We start from the raw sequence: 18,755 nt of genomic DNA on the forward strand, positions 1-18,755 counted from the left end.
ATATATATTTTTATAACTGTTATATTTATGTAATATCTTGATATATTCAGTTAAACATTGAACTATAATAAGTAGTCTGGAATTTATGATTTTTCATGATTGATTTTAAGGAAAACTGAATTTATTGGGAAAATGTTCTATTATATTGCCTTTACTCTTTTAATAATAATAGATATTTTAAATTCTATTTAGTTTTATACCTTATACATACTCATGATCCAAAACTCAAGTTTATTTAAAGGAACATCTTTAATTAGTGAAGATCCAGTTTGCTAGAGCTTAATTGAAAGGTTTTGCCCCAGATTCAGCTGGCTGACATAACCTCTGAGAAACATAAAGTTCATGAACAGCTGAAGACCTCTGCAGACCAGCACCAGCGCACATTGAGCGCATACCAGCAAAAAGTGACAGCCCTTCAAGAAGAATGCCACGCTGCCAAGGTACATGCTTCACATGGACACAGACGACAGGTGTTGTTATCACCTAGCAAGCAGTTCACGGGAGGGCTGTGGTCTGGCCTTTTAGTGTTTGCTGTTATTTAAGAGCACTTATTAGAAGAAAACTCGGTGCAGCTCATCTGACTCTAACCCCAGCCCCATCCCAATCCTGTCATGTGCATAACCTTTTTTTTGTTTTGTTTTGTTAAAAGGGAAGACATAGGTACATGTTTCCATTTTAACCTTGTTTTGCAATTTCTGTATGTAAGAGTTATTTTCTTTAAATTTTATAATCTAAAAAGCATATAGTTGTTTCTGAGGGCCAAATGATTATAAAATAACATTCTACTAGAATGGCTCTGAGGGCCTGCTTTCCTCAGCATAAAAAACAAACTCAATACAGTAGCTTTGTGAGAGGTGCAGCTATCATCTAAGCAATTTTGGCAGAAGGGTAATGGGAGATCACCTTGGGAAAGTGAAAGACCTAGAATTTCACTTTTCCCTCTCTCCTTAGAAATCTGAAGTTCAAGTAGTTTAATTTCTTTGAATTTTTCTTGTATTTATGAAAAGAGGGACTATCTTAAGTAAAAATCTTTCTAAGTTTCCAAAGGCAAAAATAGTGCCATTACAAAATTTATGGGTACTCAGTGAATCTACCAGGGAGGAAAACATGTAGAAACATCTCCTGTCAAACAAAATTATATCATTCAAAGAATTAAAAAGTGTAAGGCCAACAGAAACACACTTTTTAGGGTAAGTTAATCAAAGGGATAAAGAGTGTCAGCCATTTTATTCATTTTCTAAAACAGGTTTTCATTGTAAGTCATTAATCTGAAAGAAAATAAGAGGATTATGTTACAATAGAAAACACAATAGAAAAGTTATTCTCTCTCTTTTAAATGTCATAGGCAGAACAAGCTACTATAGCCTCTGAATTTGAGAACTACAAAGTCCGCGTTCACAATGTTCTAAAACAACAGAAAAATAAATCTGTGTCTCAGACTGAAACCGAGGGAGCTAAACAAGAAAGGTAAAGTCAAAATTAAAAGAAACACACAGCTTTCCCTTCCTCCCCCTGAGATAGGTCCTCCACCAAGTATGTTGAAAATCCGACTGATTTCATTTGACTGTGGAATTTTACATGCAACGAGAGCAGGGTGTCTTGGCTTCACTATCTCCAGGCAGCAGCAGGGAAATGTCACTACCAAGGGCACTGTTACAAACTCAGAAACTGTGTAATTCGGGCAGTGAAATGAGGAGATAGTCTTTGAGGTATAGACTAAATAGTGCCATCTTGTTGTAGTAGGATCTGGTCATAGTAAAAATACAGACATTGAAGTTACGTTATGATTAGTTTTTCCCATTTTGAAAATTTAGAAATAGAAGGGAAAAAAATGCTTCCTTGATATACCCACCATTAATTAAGCTAAATAGGGGTGCCTGAGTGGCTAAGTCAGTTGGATGTCCAACTCTGGCTCAGGTCATGATCTCATGGTACATGAGTTCAAGCCCTGTGTCAGGCTCTGTGCTGACAGCTCAGGACCTGGAGCCTGCTTCAGATTCTGGGTCTCTCTCTCTCTCTCTCTCTCTCTCTCTCTCTCTCTCTGCCACACCTCCCCCGCTCACTCCCCCCCACCAAAAACAAACATTTAAAATTTAATTAAGCTAAATAGAAATTGCTTTAAAACATTTTACTTATTTCAAAAAGTTTTAAATTAAGTACTAAATTCTAGTCTGGAATTAAATTATTCTTTTTAAATTTATGACCATGTCAATTATTTGTTTCTGTAGTATATTTTTAATGCATCTTTAAAATTAGCATAAGATCACTTTTGTAAATTACTTGAAGGTATGCTAGGAATATTAAACAAGGTATTCTACAGCAAATGTGTTTTATAAGTAGAGATTCAGTGTTGAAAACAATTTTACATCTGCCTCTTACTATTCTAGGACTAAATATTCTGCAATGTTTGTATGTTTATACTTTTGCTACTTTTTATTTAAGTATCTATTAAATATGGGAACTATAGACTGAAAAATTAGATATTTTCTCTGTCAACCCATTTTCAAATTTCAAAGCAGAAATTGAATATTGACACATTTAATATGAAAATGTCAGCATCTGCAAGAGCCTTTTTTGAAAATTTTTGTGCTGTTCTTTTTTTTTTTTTTTAGTGTTTATTCTGAGAGAAAGAGTGTGAGTGGGGGAGGGGCAGAGAAAGAGGGAGAGAGAGACTCTCAAGCAGGCTCTGCACTGTCAGCGCAGAGCCCGACATGGGGCTTGATCTCATGAACCATGAGATCATGACCTGAGCCGAAATCAAGTCGGACTCTTAACCAGCTGAGCACCCAGGCACCTCTAGAGCCTTTTTTGATCGTGCTGGAATTTTGGATTCAAATTATTTTAATGTAAATGTTTTACATTCCTTCTATTTTCTTATGCATTAAATGCTTTTTTTTTTTTTAAGGAAATTAAGCTTAGACCTGATTTTTTTTTTTAACTAAAAGCGTAGCACTATAACAAAATGGGCTATTTTAATACCATTCAATGCTCTCTTCATTTGAATATGAAATTTATAAATTCACAGCCTTTTTTGTAAATCTGCATTTGCCTAAGACTCAAAATCTGACTCTAATGAATTCTATAACTGAGTTCTTCCAATTATACTTCGCTTAAAATAGTCCATAATAATAACAAGAATATGACATTAAAAGATGAAATGATTAAAGTAAAATTTATTTGAAACCAGGTTTACATCTTCCAAAATTTTTTGTAAAACTGTTTCTGTTTTAGAGAACACCTGGAAATGCTGATTGATCAACTAAAAATCAAATTACAGGACACCCAAAATAACTTACAGATCAACGTATCTGAACTTCAGATGTTACAGTCTGAACATGACACTCTGCTAGAAAGACATAACAAGATGCTGCAGGAAACTGTATCCAAAGAGGCAGAACTCCGGGAAAAGTAAGGTTGCTAGCAGCACTAACAGTGTTTGTACTGGGCAGCAAAATATTTCCTTGCTAGAACTCCTAAAGTGTTGCTCCTTGGGATAAATTGAAAATAAGAAACAGATACTCCTAAAGGCTTGGTAACTTTGTTTTCCTATCTTAAAGCCCTCCTTTTTTATTGTTTTTATGCTTCACTTTTTTAAAAAACAATTAACTTTATCTGTTCATCCAATATTCTGTCTCTCCTATGGCCTTCATGACCAGAATGTTTCTTTTAAAAAAACCCACTTTCCAACTCAAGTTTCAAATTCTAAGCATTTTTCTTTCTCTCGAGAGGAAAACATTCAGACAGCTGCTGGCTGAAAAGGAATATACAACTTACCTTTGCAACTGTCTTCAACTTGTTATATTATTACTGTTAATCAGTACTTTCAGTAGACCTTAGGGGTACTGGCAGGAGGAGTAGATTATTGTGAACAAGGAACTTTGGATTCCTAATGAAGAAGTTGGGTGGTAATATTTGTTGTATCTTAGACTAAGGAAAAGAGTTCTTCATTGAGCATCATTCATCAAGGATGTTGGAATACTTTACATGTCTCAGGTATGCTTTTAATACCTACCTAATCTATGGTAGTCTCAAAAACTTCATTTTATTGGCTTTCTAATCTTTTAGCAGTGTAATTTATATAAGTTAAACATGTAAATCAAAAGTTTCCAGGAAGATCTACCAATTTTCTAGCTCCTTATCATCGGAGTTTACCATGAGATTAGCTTAAGTATAGTGATGCTTGCTTGCTCTTTACATTAGAAATTTCCCACACTTATTCTTTACTCTAGAAAAGTTATTGCAAAATATATTGCTAACACAAATAAAAGTGCAAATGATGCCTCTAAAGTTCAATAAATATTTTTTCAGTACCTACTATGTGCCAGGCACTCTTAGTCCTAGAAACTTCACAGCATTTGAGATATCTTTAGAGGTCTTAACCCCCTTCTTCACACATATTAAGAGTAATATGGTTACTATCTGTGTCCCAGTATGAAGAAATAGCCTTTTCTTTATAAATCCTCTTCTTTTTTTAAACATCTTAATATTCATACTTTCTCTATATGAGATTGTAAAAACATCTCAAGAGGAATAACTGGGCTGAGAAGCTAATACCTACTACATTGCCCAGAGGGTACAGCTACTATAAACACATCAATAACAGCTGAGACGGATGGTAAACTTCCATCAGCACAATTGTTCCAGGTCCAGGTTGGGATTCAAGCTTCTAGCTTTTAACTAGGTAAAGTCAGAAGTGTCACTGATACCACCTGCAAATTACCAACCTGACCCTAGCTCTAAAATGTAGCTATTATCTTCCTTAGAAAATTGTTGTGACTGCCGATGATTCTTCCTTTACTTTTGTGGCAGATACTATTTAAACAAAAGCTTACGAAAAAAGCAGGCTTGAGGGGTAACATATACACTAGCATTTTCTGAATTCATTGATCCAGTATAAATTTGGCAATTAAGAAACCTTTTCTGAAGCATATGATATTTTTATTGTATGTCACGCTTTAGCCACTAAATTTTGTTTTAAAACTATATGGTGTGCATATGTGTAGCACATAGGAAATAGCTCTTGGAAAGCTACATGTTGAACCATTAACAATGTCTGTGCCTGAAGTTGGGATTTTACACTGTGGGGGTGGAATTGAATAAAAGAAGACTCTCACTTCTTTCTGTAATTGGTTCCATATTGTTTGAATTTTTATGAGAGTACTTGTGGCTCCCTTGCATTAAAAGAAAACTTTTTTTTTCTTTTTTTACCAAATCCAAACATAAAACATCAAGACTATAAGTGAACAATTAAACATAGTGGTTCCCAAATTATAGTTGCATGGCTAGCATCAGGCTGACAACATAAAAATTGCATGCAAAACTGCTAAAAGTAGGCAATTTCTAGGACCACCTCCAGACATTCTGATTCAGTGGCTCTAGGATGAGAACTAGATGTTTATGTTTTTAACAAGGGACCCAATGATTCTACTGTGCAGCAAGATCTTAAAACAGCTGTAATAAACCAAGTCTATGTGTTTCAGAGTTTTGCATTACTTGGCTCAGAATGGCTCAGAAAACTTTCCATAAGGCTTTCCCTAAGGCTTTATTTATGAATCAAAAGAAAGTATTCATTTTTGTGTTTCCAAGGTAATACAGAAAAGGTACAGTAATCCTATTACCACATAAGATAACTTGAAAGGGGGACAATTTAAAATATAATTATTTTATGCTCTAAATTTAACCCTATTTTCTGATAAATGATGAAGGAAGTTCCTCATCTGAACCATTGTAACATGGTTACTCAAATGAGGTTCCTCATGAACTATAGAACACAGAAATGATTTGAACTAGATGACTGCCAAAGTCCACAGATGGTTAGCACAGCTAGTACCATTATAGATGCTTTTAGAAGTTAATTCATACATTTAGTAAATATCTCAGGGCTAATGATCTAATAGAACCCAGTTGAGAAAAGCTGAGTCAGCATGACAAGTTGAAAGATCTCCTATGAAGTAAGTTCCTCTCACCCTTCAGGTTGTGTTCAATACAGTCCGAGAACATGATGCTAAAGTCTGAACATGCACAGACTGTGAGTCAACTGACGTCCCAAAATGAGGTCCTTCGCAGCAGCTTCCGTGATCAAGTGCGCCATTTGCAGGAAGAGCACAGAAAGACAATGGAAACTTTACAGCAGCAACTCTCCAAAGTGGAAGCTCAGCTTTTCCAGCTTAAGAGTGAACCGACCACAAGAAGTATGTGTGTATGCATGAAAACATTGGTTGTTCATGTTCTCATGTATTTATGTCACTTAAATACATTCTCCACAAGTTCATAAGAAATTAGAAAATGTATCCGGTGAAAGCCAGTGCCAATGAATTTTGGATTAGTTTACTGAGAAGATATTTGAACCATTTGAACCCTTGTTGATTATACTTATAGCCACCTCCTCACCTCTTACAGTACTGACTTTCACGTGTTTGTTACCCTCTATGTGACACTATTTCCTGTTCTCTCACTCAGACATAACCTGCAGTCTCATGACATGTATCCAAATTCCAGTATTCACTGAATCTGATTTTCTCCACTGTTGATCACCAAATGTATCTGTTTTGTGATTAGGATTATGAGAGTTAGCAGCTTACTAACAGCAACTGGGCAACAATGAACTTGTAGGATCAATTGGCCAATATAGTTTCTTCCCTTTAAAATTTCTGCTTAATTAGTTGGGTGCCATGGTGGCTCAGTTGATTAAGTGTCCGACTCTTGATTTCGGCTCAGTCATGATCTCATGGTTCATGAGATTGAGCATGGAGCCTACTTAGAATTCTTTCTCCCTCCCTCTCTCTCTGCCCCTCCCCTGCTCATGTGCATATTCAATCTCTCTCTCTCTCTCTCTCTCTCTCTCTCTCAAAATAAATAAACCTTAAAAGAAAGAAAGAAATGAGGTAACTTCATGGAACGGAAAATAAATGAAATTGGAATTTAACAGATCTGGGTTAGAATTCTTACCCCTAACCCTACTATGATACCTTGGACAAAGTCATTTAATTTCTCTGACCTTTGGGTTTCTTGGGATTAATAAAGTAATGTGTTTGAAAGTGCCTTACAGATCTTACAGATCTATGCAAGTGTTCATTATCAGCAAACAGGAAAGCCTGGCCTGAGGAGTGTAATAGATCCCTGCCCTGGATGCTAGGCCATTCTTTGGCTAAACACTGAAGATATGAAGAGGCAGTGGTAGAACCGGCAGAGGTAAAGGTGTAAGGCAGTAATAAACAAGAATATCTGTCCAGGAAATTTCAGCAAGAGTGTTGTGTCAGAAAGCATGCAGCTATCTGAAATAACTAATCCTCAAAAACAGAGTCTAGTTTTAGAATTTCTGCCAGTATTTTGCAACAGTATAGCTCTATTACAATATTTAATAGTATATTTTATCTAGGTGGTAGCAATTAATTTATAGCTTCTGTTGAAATTATTTAAGTGATTAAAAGTTCAATAACTTCTATTTTAATAATTTTTAGTACTGACAGAAATTCTTTTTTTTAATTTTTTTTTTTTAACATTTATTTATTTTTGAGACAGAGAGAGACAGAGCATGAGCAGGGAAGGGTCAGAGAGAGAGGGAGACACAGAATCCAAAACAGGCTCCAGGCTCTGAGCTGTCAGCCCAGAGCCCGATGCGGGGCTCGAACTCACGGACCACGAGATCATGACCTGAGCCGAAGTCAGACGCCCAACCGACTGAACCACCCAGGTGCCCCTAGCTTAGAAATTCTTTATGCACCTATTACTTGTCTTCTAGTTCTTCAAATTCCCTATCATACCATTTGACATCCCTATGATCATTTTAATCTCATCGTGTATCTTAGTGAATGCTGAATCCATGGTTTCGAACAATCTCACACTTTAAAAAAAAAAATTTAATAGGCCCAGCTTCTTCCCACCAACCTTTGAAGAACCTTCGAGAAAGGAGAAGCACAGACCTTCCCCTACCAGACATGTACACCATAACCCGGGAGGAGGGAGAAGGAATGGAGACAACTGACACAGAGTCTGTATCTTCCTCTGGCACTCACACACAGTCTTTAGAGCAACTGCTTAATTCTCCTGAAACTAAACTTGGTAGGTCTCTCTCTTTGGGTATGTTTTTCTTATTTAGCTCTGTTGTCTTGTCTAATAAATCCTAACCCTTAAGTTATACTTGTTTTTTTTAACTACTCTAGGAAAATTTCTTTCAGTGTTCCACCCCAAATGGAAGACTCTTCTACAGAATGAAGCAATTGTTTGTTTGTTTTTAATGCTAGTTCTGCTCTAAGCTTGAGCCAGAAATAGATGGTTGTAAGCTATGTAGTATTAGAAAGTAGGATGAACTATTCTCTCACCCTTCTAAGAAACTGACAGCTTTCATTTATTCCTCTGGGTGACTTAGTAGTGCTAAACGTATTTAAATATGGTAAAGTTTTGGTACATGTTAGTTTTACCGGTCATGAACATTAATGTTCATAATTCAGAGAGACTCTATCCTCTAACTGAAGTTTCAGGATCTAGAGTAAGGACTGTTTGTGTCCATGGTCACTGATTGTGGTGTGGGTGGAAACTGCAGTTAGTCCTCCAGGCAAGGTTAGTAGTAATGGCATGGAGGCATCATGAGAGACTGGCAGCAGACTCAAGAATCAGATCTGCCAAAATTCTTTGTCAACTTCGAGCCTGTTCCTTCTCTATAAAATTTGAATAATGATACCTACCCTCTTCATATAAAATTCTTACAAGCATCCATGATATAAACGATTGGTGAGTGTTACTACTCCCCTTGTTTATAAGTAAAATGACATAAACTCTTGGGACATAGAGGAGTGTGAGTAGTGAAACTGATAGAACTGTCTACAAATTCTAGAACTGGGGTTCATAGAACTTGAATGCAGTTAGATTACATGCTTTACAACAGAGATTCTGCCTTATTAGTGTTACATTCAACATGTAACAGAGATATGTTGAATAGAAGAATGACAGAGAGTGGACCTGAGTAATATTGCAAACTAAAATATCCATACTTAGATATATTTCTTACTTAGAATCTTCATCTATAATCTCTGATTTTGAGAATTAATTACTGGAACAACATCTTGCAGAGCCTCCTTTATGGCATGCTGAATTTACCAAAGAAGAATTGGTTCAAAAGCTCAGTTCTACCACAAAAAGCGCTGATCACTTAAATGTCCTGCTTCGGGAAACAGAAGCAACCAATGCAATCCTTATGGAGCAAATTAAGGTAAGATCAAACACTGCCATCCAGAAAATACTCTTTGTACCAGATTGGTTTTCTTGACCGCACCCCCTACTCTCACAGATGAGACACATCCATCACATCTTGATTGTTTATGACACTACATTCCTGAAACTGAGAAATACTACTTGCTTTGGTATGTGTTATATATAGGAAGACTACTTTAATTCCTGCTTTTTCTAAGAAACCATAATAGATTCAGAAATAGATTAGAGTAGGTTCACAAGTCATTGTTCCACATGTGCTTATGTAAAACTCAAATAGGTATGGGCCCTTAAGTTCTAAAGATAAACTGTAGACACTTCTCATTCATATCATTCAGCTGATATTTATGGCCCTAAACTACTTATCACAATTGTGGGTAGAGATATGAAGGTAGCATAGGAAGCTTTCCTATTTAAAAGCAACAGTAGAAGGGAGAAGCCAAGATGGCGGAACAGCATGGAAGTTTTTCTTGTGTCTCATGTCCATGAGATACAGCCAGATCAACACTAAACCATCCTGCACACCTAGAAAACTGAGGATTAACACAACAATCCGCACAACCTGAACCACAAAATTCAGCAGGTACACAGCACAGAGAGGTGAACTGGGGAAGAGAGAGGCCGTGGAGGGCAGGGAGCCGTTTTTGCATGTGGAGAGGATGGAGGTGGGGAGATACGGGAAAAGCACCCCCCCCCCCCCCACCAAAAGCAGCTGGAAAGAAAGTAGAACCGTGGAAACAGCTGCAGGGACTCAACTAAAAATGGAGAAAGGAAAAAGAAAGGGTTTAAACTCTATTAAGACTCTATAAACAGGGCAAGTACAGAGTCTGAAGCTCTGCAACACAATACCTGGCGATGCTCTGGTGAGAAGAGTGAATCCCCAGGAGCAGAGTGAAGCCTGGGGGTCTTTGGACCACATGGGAGAGGCAGTTCCCCTGCTGGGAGGACACCTGGTAGAGGCTCTGTGACTCCCCCAAAGGCAAAGGCCCCAGTGGACCTGGAAGAACAACCGTATCTACTGGTTCTGGAACAAGGTTGCTGGGGGTGAAGCCTGGTGCCAAATGTGTGTAGTGATTTGTCATAATCCCTAAAACACTGCTGCTACCCGATTGCGTGAACTTTTTCTGGGGTGGGCTGGCACCTAGCCGCAGTCCCTGGGTACCAGCAGCAGCGCAGGCCCACGAATGTTCCTGGGTGCAGCCAGCACCTGGCCATTGCTTGGTGACACCCTCCCGCAGAGGGACAGAACAGGTCAAAGCCACAGTTCCTCAGAAGTAAGGGGTGGGGAAAAACAGCCGCATGTGAGATAAAACTCAGGAGGGAGGTTCTGCCTGGGGCATGGCCACAGACTGTGTAAAGCCGGGGAGTGGATGGGAGCTGAAGACAAAGGACGGTACTGAAGACAAAGGATGTGTGTGTGATTGCTGATCAGGGAGAACAGAGTTCTGATACGAGAGACTGGGTAGCTGGATGACACCATTATCACTGCTCTTGCACATGCATGTACACACCTACAAGCGCCACACCAATCCACCCCAGTAAGCTAAGCAGCACCATCTAGTGAAGAATGAGCCGTTACACTAAGCCCCACCCAACCAGGCCAACCTCGCTCTTCAGGAACATGAGTCTCTCCATCTGCTTAGTTTATGGGCTAAACTAAAGCTATTATTAAAGCTATTCATATTATTAAAGCTATTCATAGTTGGACTTCTAGAGAAAAATGAAGTCGTTTCTATCATATTTCAGTCTGTTCACTGGTCCATTTATTCAATTTTCCCTTTTTTTTCTTTTCCTTTTTTCTCTTTTTCATTTCTTTTTCTTGAATACAGAAAGAGAAAAACTTCATTTTTGTTTTCAATTTTTATTACAAATATTTTTCTTTAATTTTTTCTATTATATTTTTTACATTTATGTAAATTTTTTCAAATTCTATTTTATTTCCATCACTTCATTTTATTCTACTTTAGTCTATTCATTTCTTCAAATTTTCAAAAGATTTCCTTTTTTTCCTTCTTTCTTTCCCTTTTTCTCTGATCTATTAAGCCCCTTTCAACACCCAGACTTAAACACACTTAGGATCTATCATCACTTATTCGAGTTTTGTGTGTGTGGGTGTCTGTGCGCGTGTTTAATTTTTCAATTTTAATATTTTTTTAATTTTAATTTTTTTAATTTTAATTTTTTTACCTCATTAATTCCTTTTTTCTCTTCAAAATGATGAAATAAAGGAATTCGCCCCAAAAGAAAGAGCAGGAAGAAATGAAAGAGGCTTAACTAACACAGGTACAAGCAAGATGTCTGAATCAGAATTTAGAAGCACAATAATAAGAATACTAGCTGGAGTTGAAAATAGATTAGAATCCCTTTCTGCAGAGATAAAAGAAGTAAAACCCAGTCAGGATGAAATAAAAAATGTTATAACTGAGCTGAAATCTCGAATGGATGCCATGGCGTCAAGGATGGATGAGACAGAGCAGAGAATCAATGATATAGAGGACAAACTTATGGAGAATAATGAAGCAGAAAAAAAGAGGGAGACTAAGGAAAAAGAGCACAATTTAAGAATTAGAGAAATCAGTGACTCATTAAAAAGGAACAACGTTAGAATCATAGGGGTCCCAGAAGATGAAGAGAGAGAAAAAGAGGTAGAAGGGTTATGGGAGCAAATCATAGCAGAAAACTTTCCTAAGCTGGGGGAAGACACAGACATCAAAATCCAGGAAGCACAGAGGACTCCCATTAGATTAAAAAAAAAACAACTGTCAACAAGGCCTATCATAGTCAAATTCACAAAATACTCAGGCAAGGAGAGAATCATGAAAGCAGCAAAGGAAAAAAAGTCCTTAACCTACAAGGGAAGACAAATCAGATTTGCAGCAAACCTGTCCACAGAAACTTGGCAAGCCAGAAAGGAGTGGCAGGATATATTCAATGTGGTGAATCAGAAAAAATATGCAGCCAAGAACTCTTTATCCAGCAAGGCTGTCATTCAAAATAGAAGGACAGATTAAAAGTTTCCCAGACAAACAAAAATTAAAGGAGTTTGTGACTACTAAACCAGCCCTGGAAGCAATTTTAAGGGGGGACACCCTGAGAGAGAAAAGACAAAAAAATAAAGACCAAAAGGAACAAAGATAGAAAGGATCAGAGAACACCACCAGGAACTCCCAACTCTACAAGCACAAGCAACATAATGGCAATAAATTCATATCTTTCAGTACTCTAAACGTCAATGGACTAAATGCTCAAATCAAAAGACATAGGGTAACAGAATGGGTAAGAAAACAAGGTCCATCTACATGCTGTTTACAAGAGACCCACTTTAATCTAAAGATACCTTCAGATTGAAAGTAAGGGGATGGAGAACCATCTGTCATGCTAATGGTCAATAAAAGAAAGCCAGAGTAGCTATACTTATATCAGACAATCTAGACTTTAAAATAAAGACTGTAACAAGAGATGAAGAAGGGCATTATATCATAATTAAGGGGTCTATCCTCCAAGAAGACCTGACAGTTGTAAACATTTATGCGCCAACTGTGGAAACACCCAAATATAAATCAATTAATCACGAACATAAAAAAACTCATTGATAACAATACCATAATAGTAGGGGACTTCAACACCCCCACTTCCAGCAATAGACAGATCATCTAATCAAAAAACCAACAAGGAAACAATGTCTTTGAATGAAACACTGGACCAGATGGACTTAATATATATGCAGAAGATTTCATCCTAAAGCAGTGGAATATACATTTGTCTCTAGTGCACATAGATCGTTCTCCAGAATAGACCACATACTGGGACATAAATCAGCCCTCAACAAGTACAAAAAGATGGAGATCATACCGTGCATATTTTCAGACCACAGTGCTATGAAACTTGAAATTAACCACAAGAAAAAATTTGGAAAGGTTACAAATACTTGGAGACTAAAGAACATCCTACTAAAGAATGAATGGGCTAACCAAGAAGTTGAAGAGGAAATTAAGTGCATGGAAGCCAATGAAAATGATAACACTACAACCCAAAACCTCTGGGACACAGCAAAGGCGGTCATAAGAGGAAAGTATATAGGAATCCAAGCCTTCCTAAAGAAGGAAGAAAGGTCTCAGATACACAACCTAGCCTTACATCTTGAAGATCTGCAAAAAGAACAGCAAATAAAACTCAAAGCCAGCAGAAGACAGGAAGTAATAAAGATTAGAGCCAAAATAATGCTATCAGAACCAAAACAAAACAAAACAAGACAGTAGAACAGATCAATGAAACCAGAAGATGTTTCTTCGAAAAAATTAACAACATTGATAAACTACTAGCCAGTTGGATCAAAAAGAAAAAAGGAAACGACCCAAATAAATAAAATCAACAATGAAAGAGGAGAGATCACAACCAACACAGCAGAAATACAATCAACAATAAGAGAATATTATGAGCAATTATATGCCAATAAAATGGGCAATCTGGAAGAAATGGACAAATTCCTAGAAACATATACACTATCAAAACTGAAACCGGAAGAAATAGAAATTTTGAACAGACCCATAACCCATAAAGAAATCAAATTCATAATCAAAAATCCCAAAAAGACAAGAGTCCAGGGCCAGATGGCTTTCCAGGGGAATTCTACCCCACATTTAAAGAGGAGTTAACACCTATTCTCTTGAAGCTGTTCCAAAATATAGAAATGGAAGCTGTTCCAAAATATAGAAATAGAAATGTTCCAAAAAATAGAAAACTTCCAAACTCTTTCTATGAAGCCAGCATTACCTTGATTCCAAAACCAGAGACGCCACTAAAAAGAGAACAAGAAACCAATATCTACCAAACATTTAAGGAAGAGTTAACACGTATTCTGTTGAAGCTGTTCCAAAAAATAGAAATGGAAGGGAAATTTCAAAACTCTTTCTTGAGTCCAACATTACCTTAATTCCAAAACCAGAGACCCCACTAAAAAGGAGAAAGAACTATAGACCAATATCCCTGATGAACATGGATGCAAAAATCCTCAACAAGATTTTAGCCAACCAGATCCAGCAATACATTAAAAAAATTATTCACGGCGATCCAGTGGGATTATACCTGGGATGCAGGGCTGGTTCAATATCCGCAAAACAATCAATGTGATTTATCACATCAATGAAAGAAAAGACAGGAACCATATGATCTCAATAGATGCAGAGAAAGCATTTAACAAAATATAGCATCCTTTCTTGATAAAAAAAAAAAAAACCCTCAAGAAAGTAGGGATAGAAGGATCATACCTCAAGATCATAAAACCCATATATGAAAGACCCAATGCTAATATCATCCTCAGGAACAAGACAGATTGTCCACTCTCACCACATAGTATTGGAAGTCTTAGCCTCAGCAATCAGACAACACAAAGAAATAAAAAGCATCCACATTGGCCAGGAGGAGGTCAAACTTACACTCTTCACAGATGACATGATACCCTATATGGAAAACCCAAAAGAATCCACAAAAAACTGCTAGAACTGATTCATGAATTCAGCAAAATCACAGGATGTAAAATCAATGCACAGAAATTGCTTGCATTCCTATACACCAACAATGAAGCAACAGAAAGAGAAATCAAGGAATTGGTCCCATTCACAATTGCACCAAAAACCATAAAATACCTAGGAACAAACATAACCAAAGAGGTGAAAAAAAATCATACACTGAAAACTGTAGAAAGCTTATGAAAGAAATTGAAGAAGACACAAAAACATGGAAAAATATCCATGCTCCTGGATAGGAAGAACAAATACTGTTAAAATGTCAATACTATCCAAAGCAATCTACATATCCAATGCCATCCCTATGAAAATAACACCAGCATTCTTCACAGAGCTACAACAACCAATCCTAAAATTTATATGGATCCAGAAAAGACCCTGAATAGCCAAAGCAATCTTGAAAAGAGGCATCACAATCCCAGAATTCAAGCTGTATTACAAAGCTGTAATCATCAGGACGGTATGGTACTGGCACAAAAACAGACACACAGATCAATGGTCAGAATAGAGAACCCAGAAATGGACCACAAATGTATGGCCAACTAATCTTTGACAAAGGAGGAAAGACTATCCAATGGAATAAAGACAGTCTCTTCAGCAACTGGTGCTGGGAAAATTGGACAGCAATATGCAGAAAACTGAACCTGGACCACTTTCTTACACCATACACAAAAATAAACTCAAAATGGATGAAAGGCCTAAATGTGAGACAGGAAGCCATCAAAATCCTCGAGGAGAAAGCAAGCAAAAACCTCTTTGACCTTGGCCGCAGCAGCTTCTTAATACATCTCTGGAGGCAAGGGAAACAAAAGCAAAAATTAACTGTTGGGACCTCACCAAAATAAAAAGCTCCTGCACAACGAAGGAAACAATCAGCAAAACTAAACGGCAACTGATGGAATGGGAGAAAATATTTGCAAACGACATATCAGATAAAGGGTTAGTATCCAAAATCTATAAAGAACTTATCATACTCAACACCCAAAAAACAAATAATCCAGTGAAGAAAAGGGAAAAAGACACGAATAGACACTTCTCCAAGGAAGACATCCATATGGCCACCCGACACATTAAAAAATACCCAACATCACTCATCATCAGGGAAATACAAATCAAAACCACAATGAGATACCACCTCACACCTGTCAGAATGGCTAACATTAACAACTCGGGCATCAATAGATGTTGGTGAGGAGGCAGAGAAAGAGGATCTCTTTTGCACTGCTGGTGGGAATGCAAACTGGTGCAGCCACTCTGGAAAACAGTATGGAAGTTCCTCAAAAAATTAAAAATAGAACTATGTACGATCCAGCAATTACACTATGAGCTATTTATCCAAAGGGATACAGATATGCTGTTTCGAAGGGGCACATGCACCCCAATGTTAATAGCAGCACTAATAATAATGGCCAAAGTATGGAAGGAGCCCAAATATCCATCGATGGATGAATGGATAAAGAAGTATATATAGTATACATCTATATATATATATATATATAGAGAGAGAGAGAGAGAGAGACAATGGAGTATCACTCGGCAATCAAAAAGAATGAAATCTTGCCATTTACAAGTATGTGGATGGAACTAAGGGTATTATGCTAAGCAAAATTAGAGAAAGACAAATACCATATGACTTCATTCATATGAGGACTTTAAGACACAGAACAGGTGAACATAAGGGAACGTAAGCAAAAATAACATAAACAGGGAGGGGACAAAACATAAGAGACTCTTAAATATAGAGAACAAACAGAGGGTTACTGGAGGGGTTGTGGGAGGGGGGATGGGCTAAATCGGTAAGGGGCATTAAGGAATCTACTCCTGAAATCATTGTTGCACTATATGCTAACTAATTTGGATGTAAATTAAAAATTTTTTTAATTTAAAAATTAAGATAAATAAATAAAAGCGACACTAGAAACACGTGGTAATAGATTGTGGTGCAGCTGAGGGTTACACAATGCACCCAGGCTCACTGCTAAGTCACTTCTCCAAAAATAGTCCTATTACTTATTGTGCAATTCTCATGAGCCAGGCCCTTGGCTTTACATAGACCATCTCATTTAATCCTCACATCACTGATGAGAGAAATGATTGAAGCTGATAAGTGGGGAGCAACATTGCAGCTCTTGTATGTCTGGAGAGCACATGGCTTCTGCCCTGTACATGCTTGTCCAAATAGGCTGTCCTTCGGTGGAGAGCCTCAGCTCTCCTTGTTCAGTTAACTGTTTTATACTGAGTTATTACATTATTCATAGTAAATTGTATATACTATGACATTCACTTCTAAATATTGTAATATGCATCTGTATAAAATAACATTTTCTACATATTCCAAACATTATCACATATAACAAATTGCTAACTAGCCCAATGAGTCTAAGTGACTATTCAAATGTTATATTTCCACAAATTTACATTCCTGAATGATTTCTTGGACCTTATTGTCACTTTTCAGAATGACCGTAGATTTTAGGACCGAATTTGCTAACTTTCCTGGACTAACATAAAATGATGAAGTATAACTATTTTTGTCTGTTTCAACCCACAAATCTCCAAAGACTTTAACATTTTGCCATCTTTTCTATCACCGTTTGCCCCATTTTTTTTTTTGTAATATCTTAGATCGTCTTATATTCCTTATATTTACTCTATCATGGACTTGGCTTTTGTTTTGGTGAAATGCTGTGCATCATGTAAACATAACTTCAGTGTGGACACCATGACTACCTGCAGTCTGTGAGCAGGGCAGGGAAGGGGTTTGTGGCCCTTGTTTTCAAACTCTGGCTTGCCCTCTTCACAGCATGTCTTTTTCCACAGCCCTGAGCCCACTGGTTTACTTTCTGTAGAGAACAGGAGATGGAGGGAGCACCATAGTACCAACCTATGTAGGTTTTATATCAGTCCCCCATTTTCAGCCCCAATTTCCATGCTCCTCTGTACTTCTGAGGCAGGAGCTTCTTGGTATTTTTGTGGAATCCATTGTGTCCTCCTGTCAGTGGTAGTTGGTAAGCTGCTGGACTGAGTCTTGTCCACTTTTTCTGTTTCTCATCTTTTAGGAATTTCTTGATATTTCTATCTGCTTTTTTTCTTTTCTCCTACTCTCTTTTAGTCATTTTTGGGGGGCATTTCAGCAGGAAGGGAAGAAAAGTGCATGTGTTCAGTCCACCATTTTTAACCCAAAGCTCCTAAAACCATTTTTAACTCATTTATTTAACACCAGCTCCTCAAAAGTGAAATAAGAAGACTGGAAAGAAATCAGGAACGAGAAAAGTCTGTAGCTAACCTGGAGTACTTGAAGAATGTCTTGCTCCAATTCATTTTCCTGAAACCAGGTAGTGAGAAAGAAAGACTGCTTCCTGTTATAGATACAATGCTGCAGCTCAGCCCTGAAGAAAAGGGAAAACTTGCTGCAATTGCTCAAGGTACGTGAAGGAAAGTATTAGAACTTCTGTTTCATAACTTACACTAAATGCTGGCCTTGTGGATGAGACTTTGTGCTCTTACAATCTTTTTCATGACACTATGACTTAAAATATGAGTTCTATCATATGTGTAACCTGTGACTAGATTTGAAAAGGTAACATTATGTAATTTTAAGATGCATCAAAATACAACACAGTGTTTAGTTAGATCTTTTGAATAGTGGACTTGTAATTCTAGCATTGAATTCTATCAAAGAATGTGGTTTTATTTTATATAATACTTTTTTTTTTTAACTTGTATTGGTTTAGTCTTTCTTGCTTCATGTCCACTTTTACCTCTTTTCCCCCAAAGAGTCTCAAGACAACAATGATATGGCTCAACACTTGGTCCATATCATACCCAACAGTCCATTTCTTAAGGAACATTCAGCTTTAAAGCTGTCCTGTGTTTGCAGTTTAGATTTTCTATCAAATAGATTTAATACTGTGATTTCATTAACTCCTTTAAAATGATGCACATATAGCTGCTGTAGTTACCTGACTTAAGACTGCGTCTTAAGGATCATGGTTTAATTTTTGTTAGTTTCAAATGGTTTTA

At 37.2% G+C, this 18,755-nt stretch overlaps 1 protein-coding gene across 2 annotated transcripts in view; it reads left to right on the forward strand.

Moving 5' to 3' along the window:
* Nucleotides 1-18,755, forward strand: part of GCC2 (GRIP and coiled-coil domain containing 2) — a 65,129-nt gene that overhangs the window by 39,058 nt on the left and 7,316 nt on the right. For both annotated transcript variants that reach the window (XM_040454150.1, XM_040454149.1), the window contains exons 16-22: nucleotides 303-440; nucleotides 1,346-1,467; nucleotides 3,232-3,408; nucleotides 5,974-6,191; nucleotides 7,867-8,061; nucleotides 9,069-9,208; nucleotides 17,956-18,157. In XM_040454150.1, the coding sequence (XP_040310084.1) occupies nucleotides 303-440; nucleotides 1,346-1,467; nucleotides 3,232-3,408; nucleotides 5,974-6,191; nucleotides 7,867-8,061; nucleotides 9,069-9,208; nucleotides 17,956-18,157 (1,192 nt within the window). The remainder of the gene's footprint in view (nucleotides 1-302; nucleotides 441-1,345; nucleotides 1,468-3,231; nucleotides 3,409-5,973; nucleotides 6,192-7,866; nucleotides 8,062-9,068; nucleotides 9,209-17,955; nucleotides 18,158-18,755) is intronic.

This window comes from Herpailurus yagouaroundi, unplaced genomic scaffold (assembly GCF_014898765.1).
Source record: "Herpailurus yagouaroundi ecotype Mexico unplaced genomic scaffold, PumYag 210, whole genome shotgun sequence".
Lineage (NCBI taxonomy): Eukaryota > Metazoa > Chordata > Mammalia > Carnivora > Felidae > Herpailurus > Herpailurus yagouaroundi.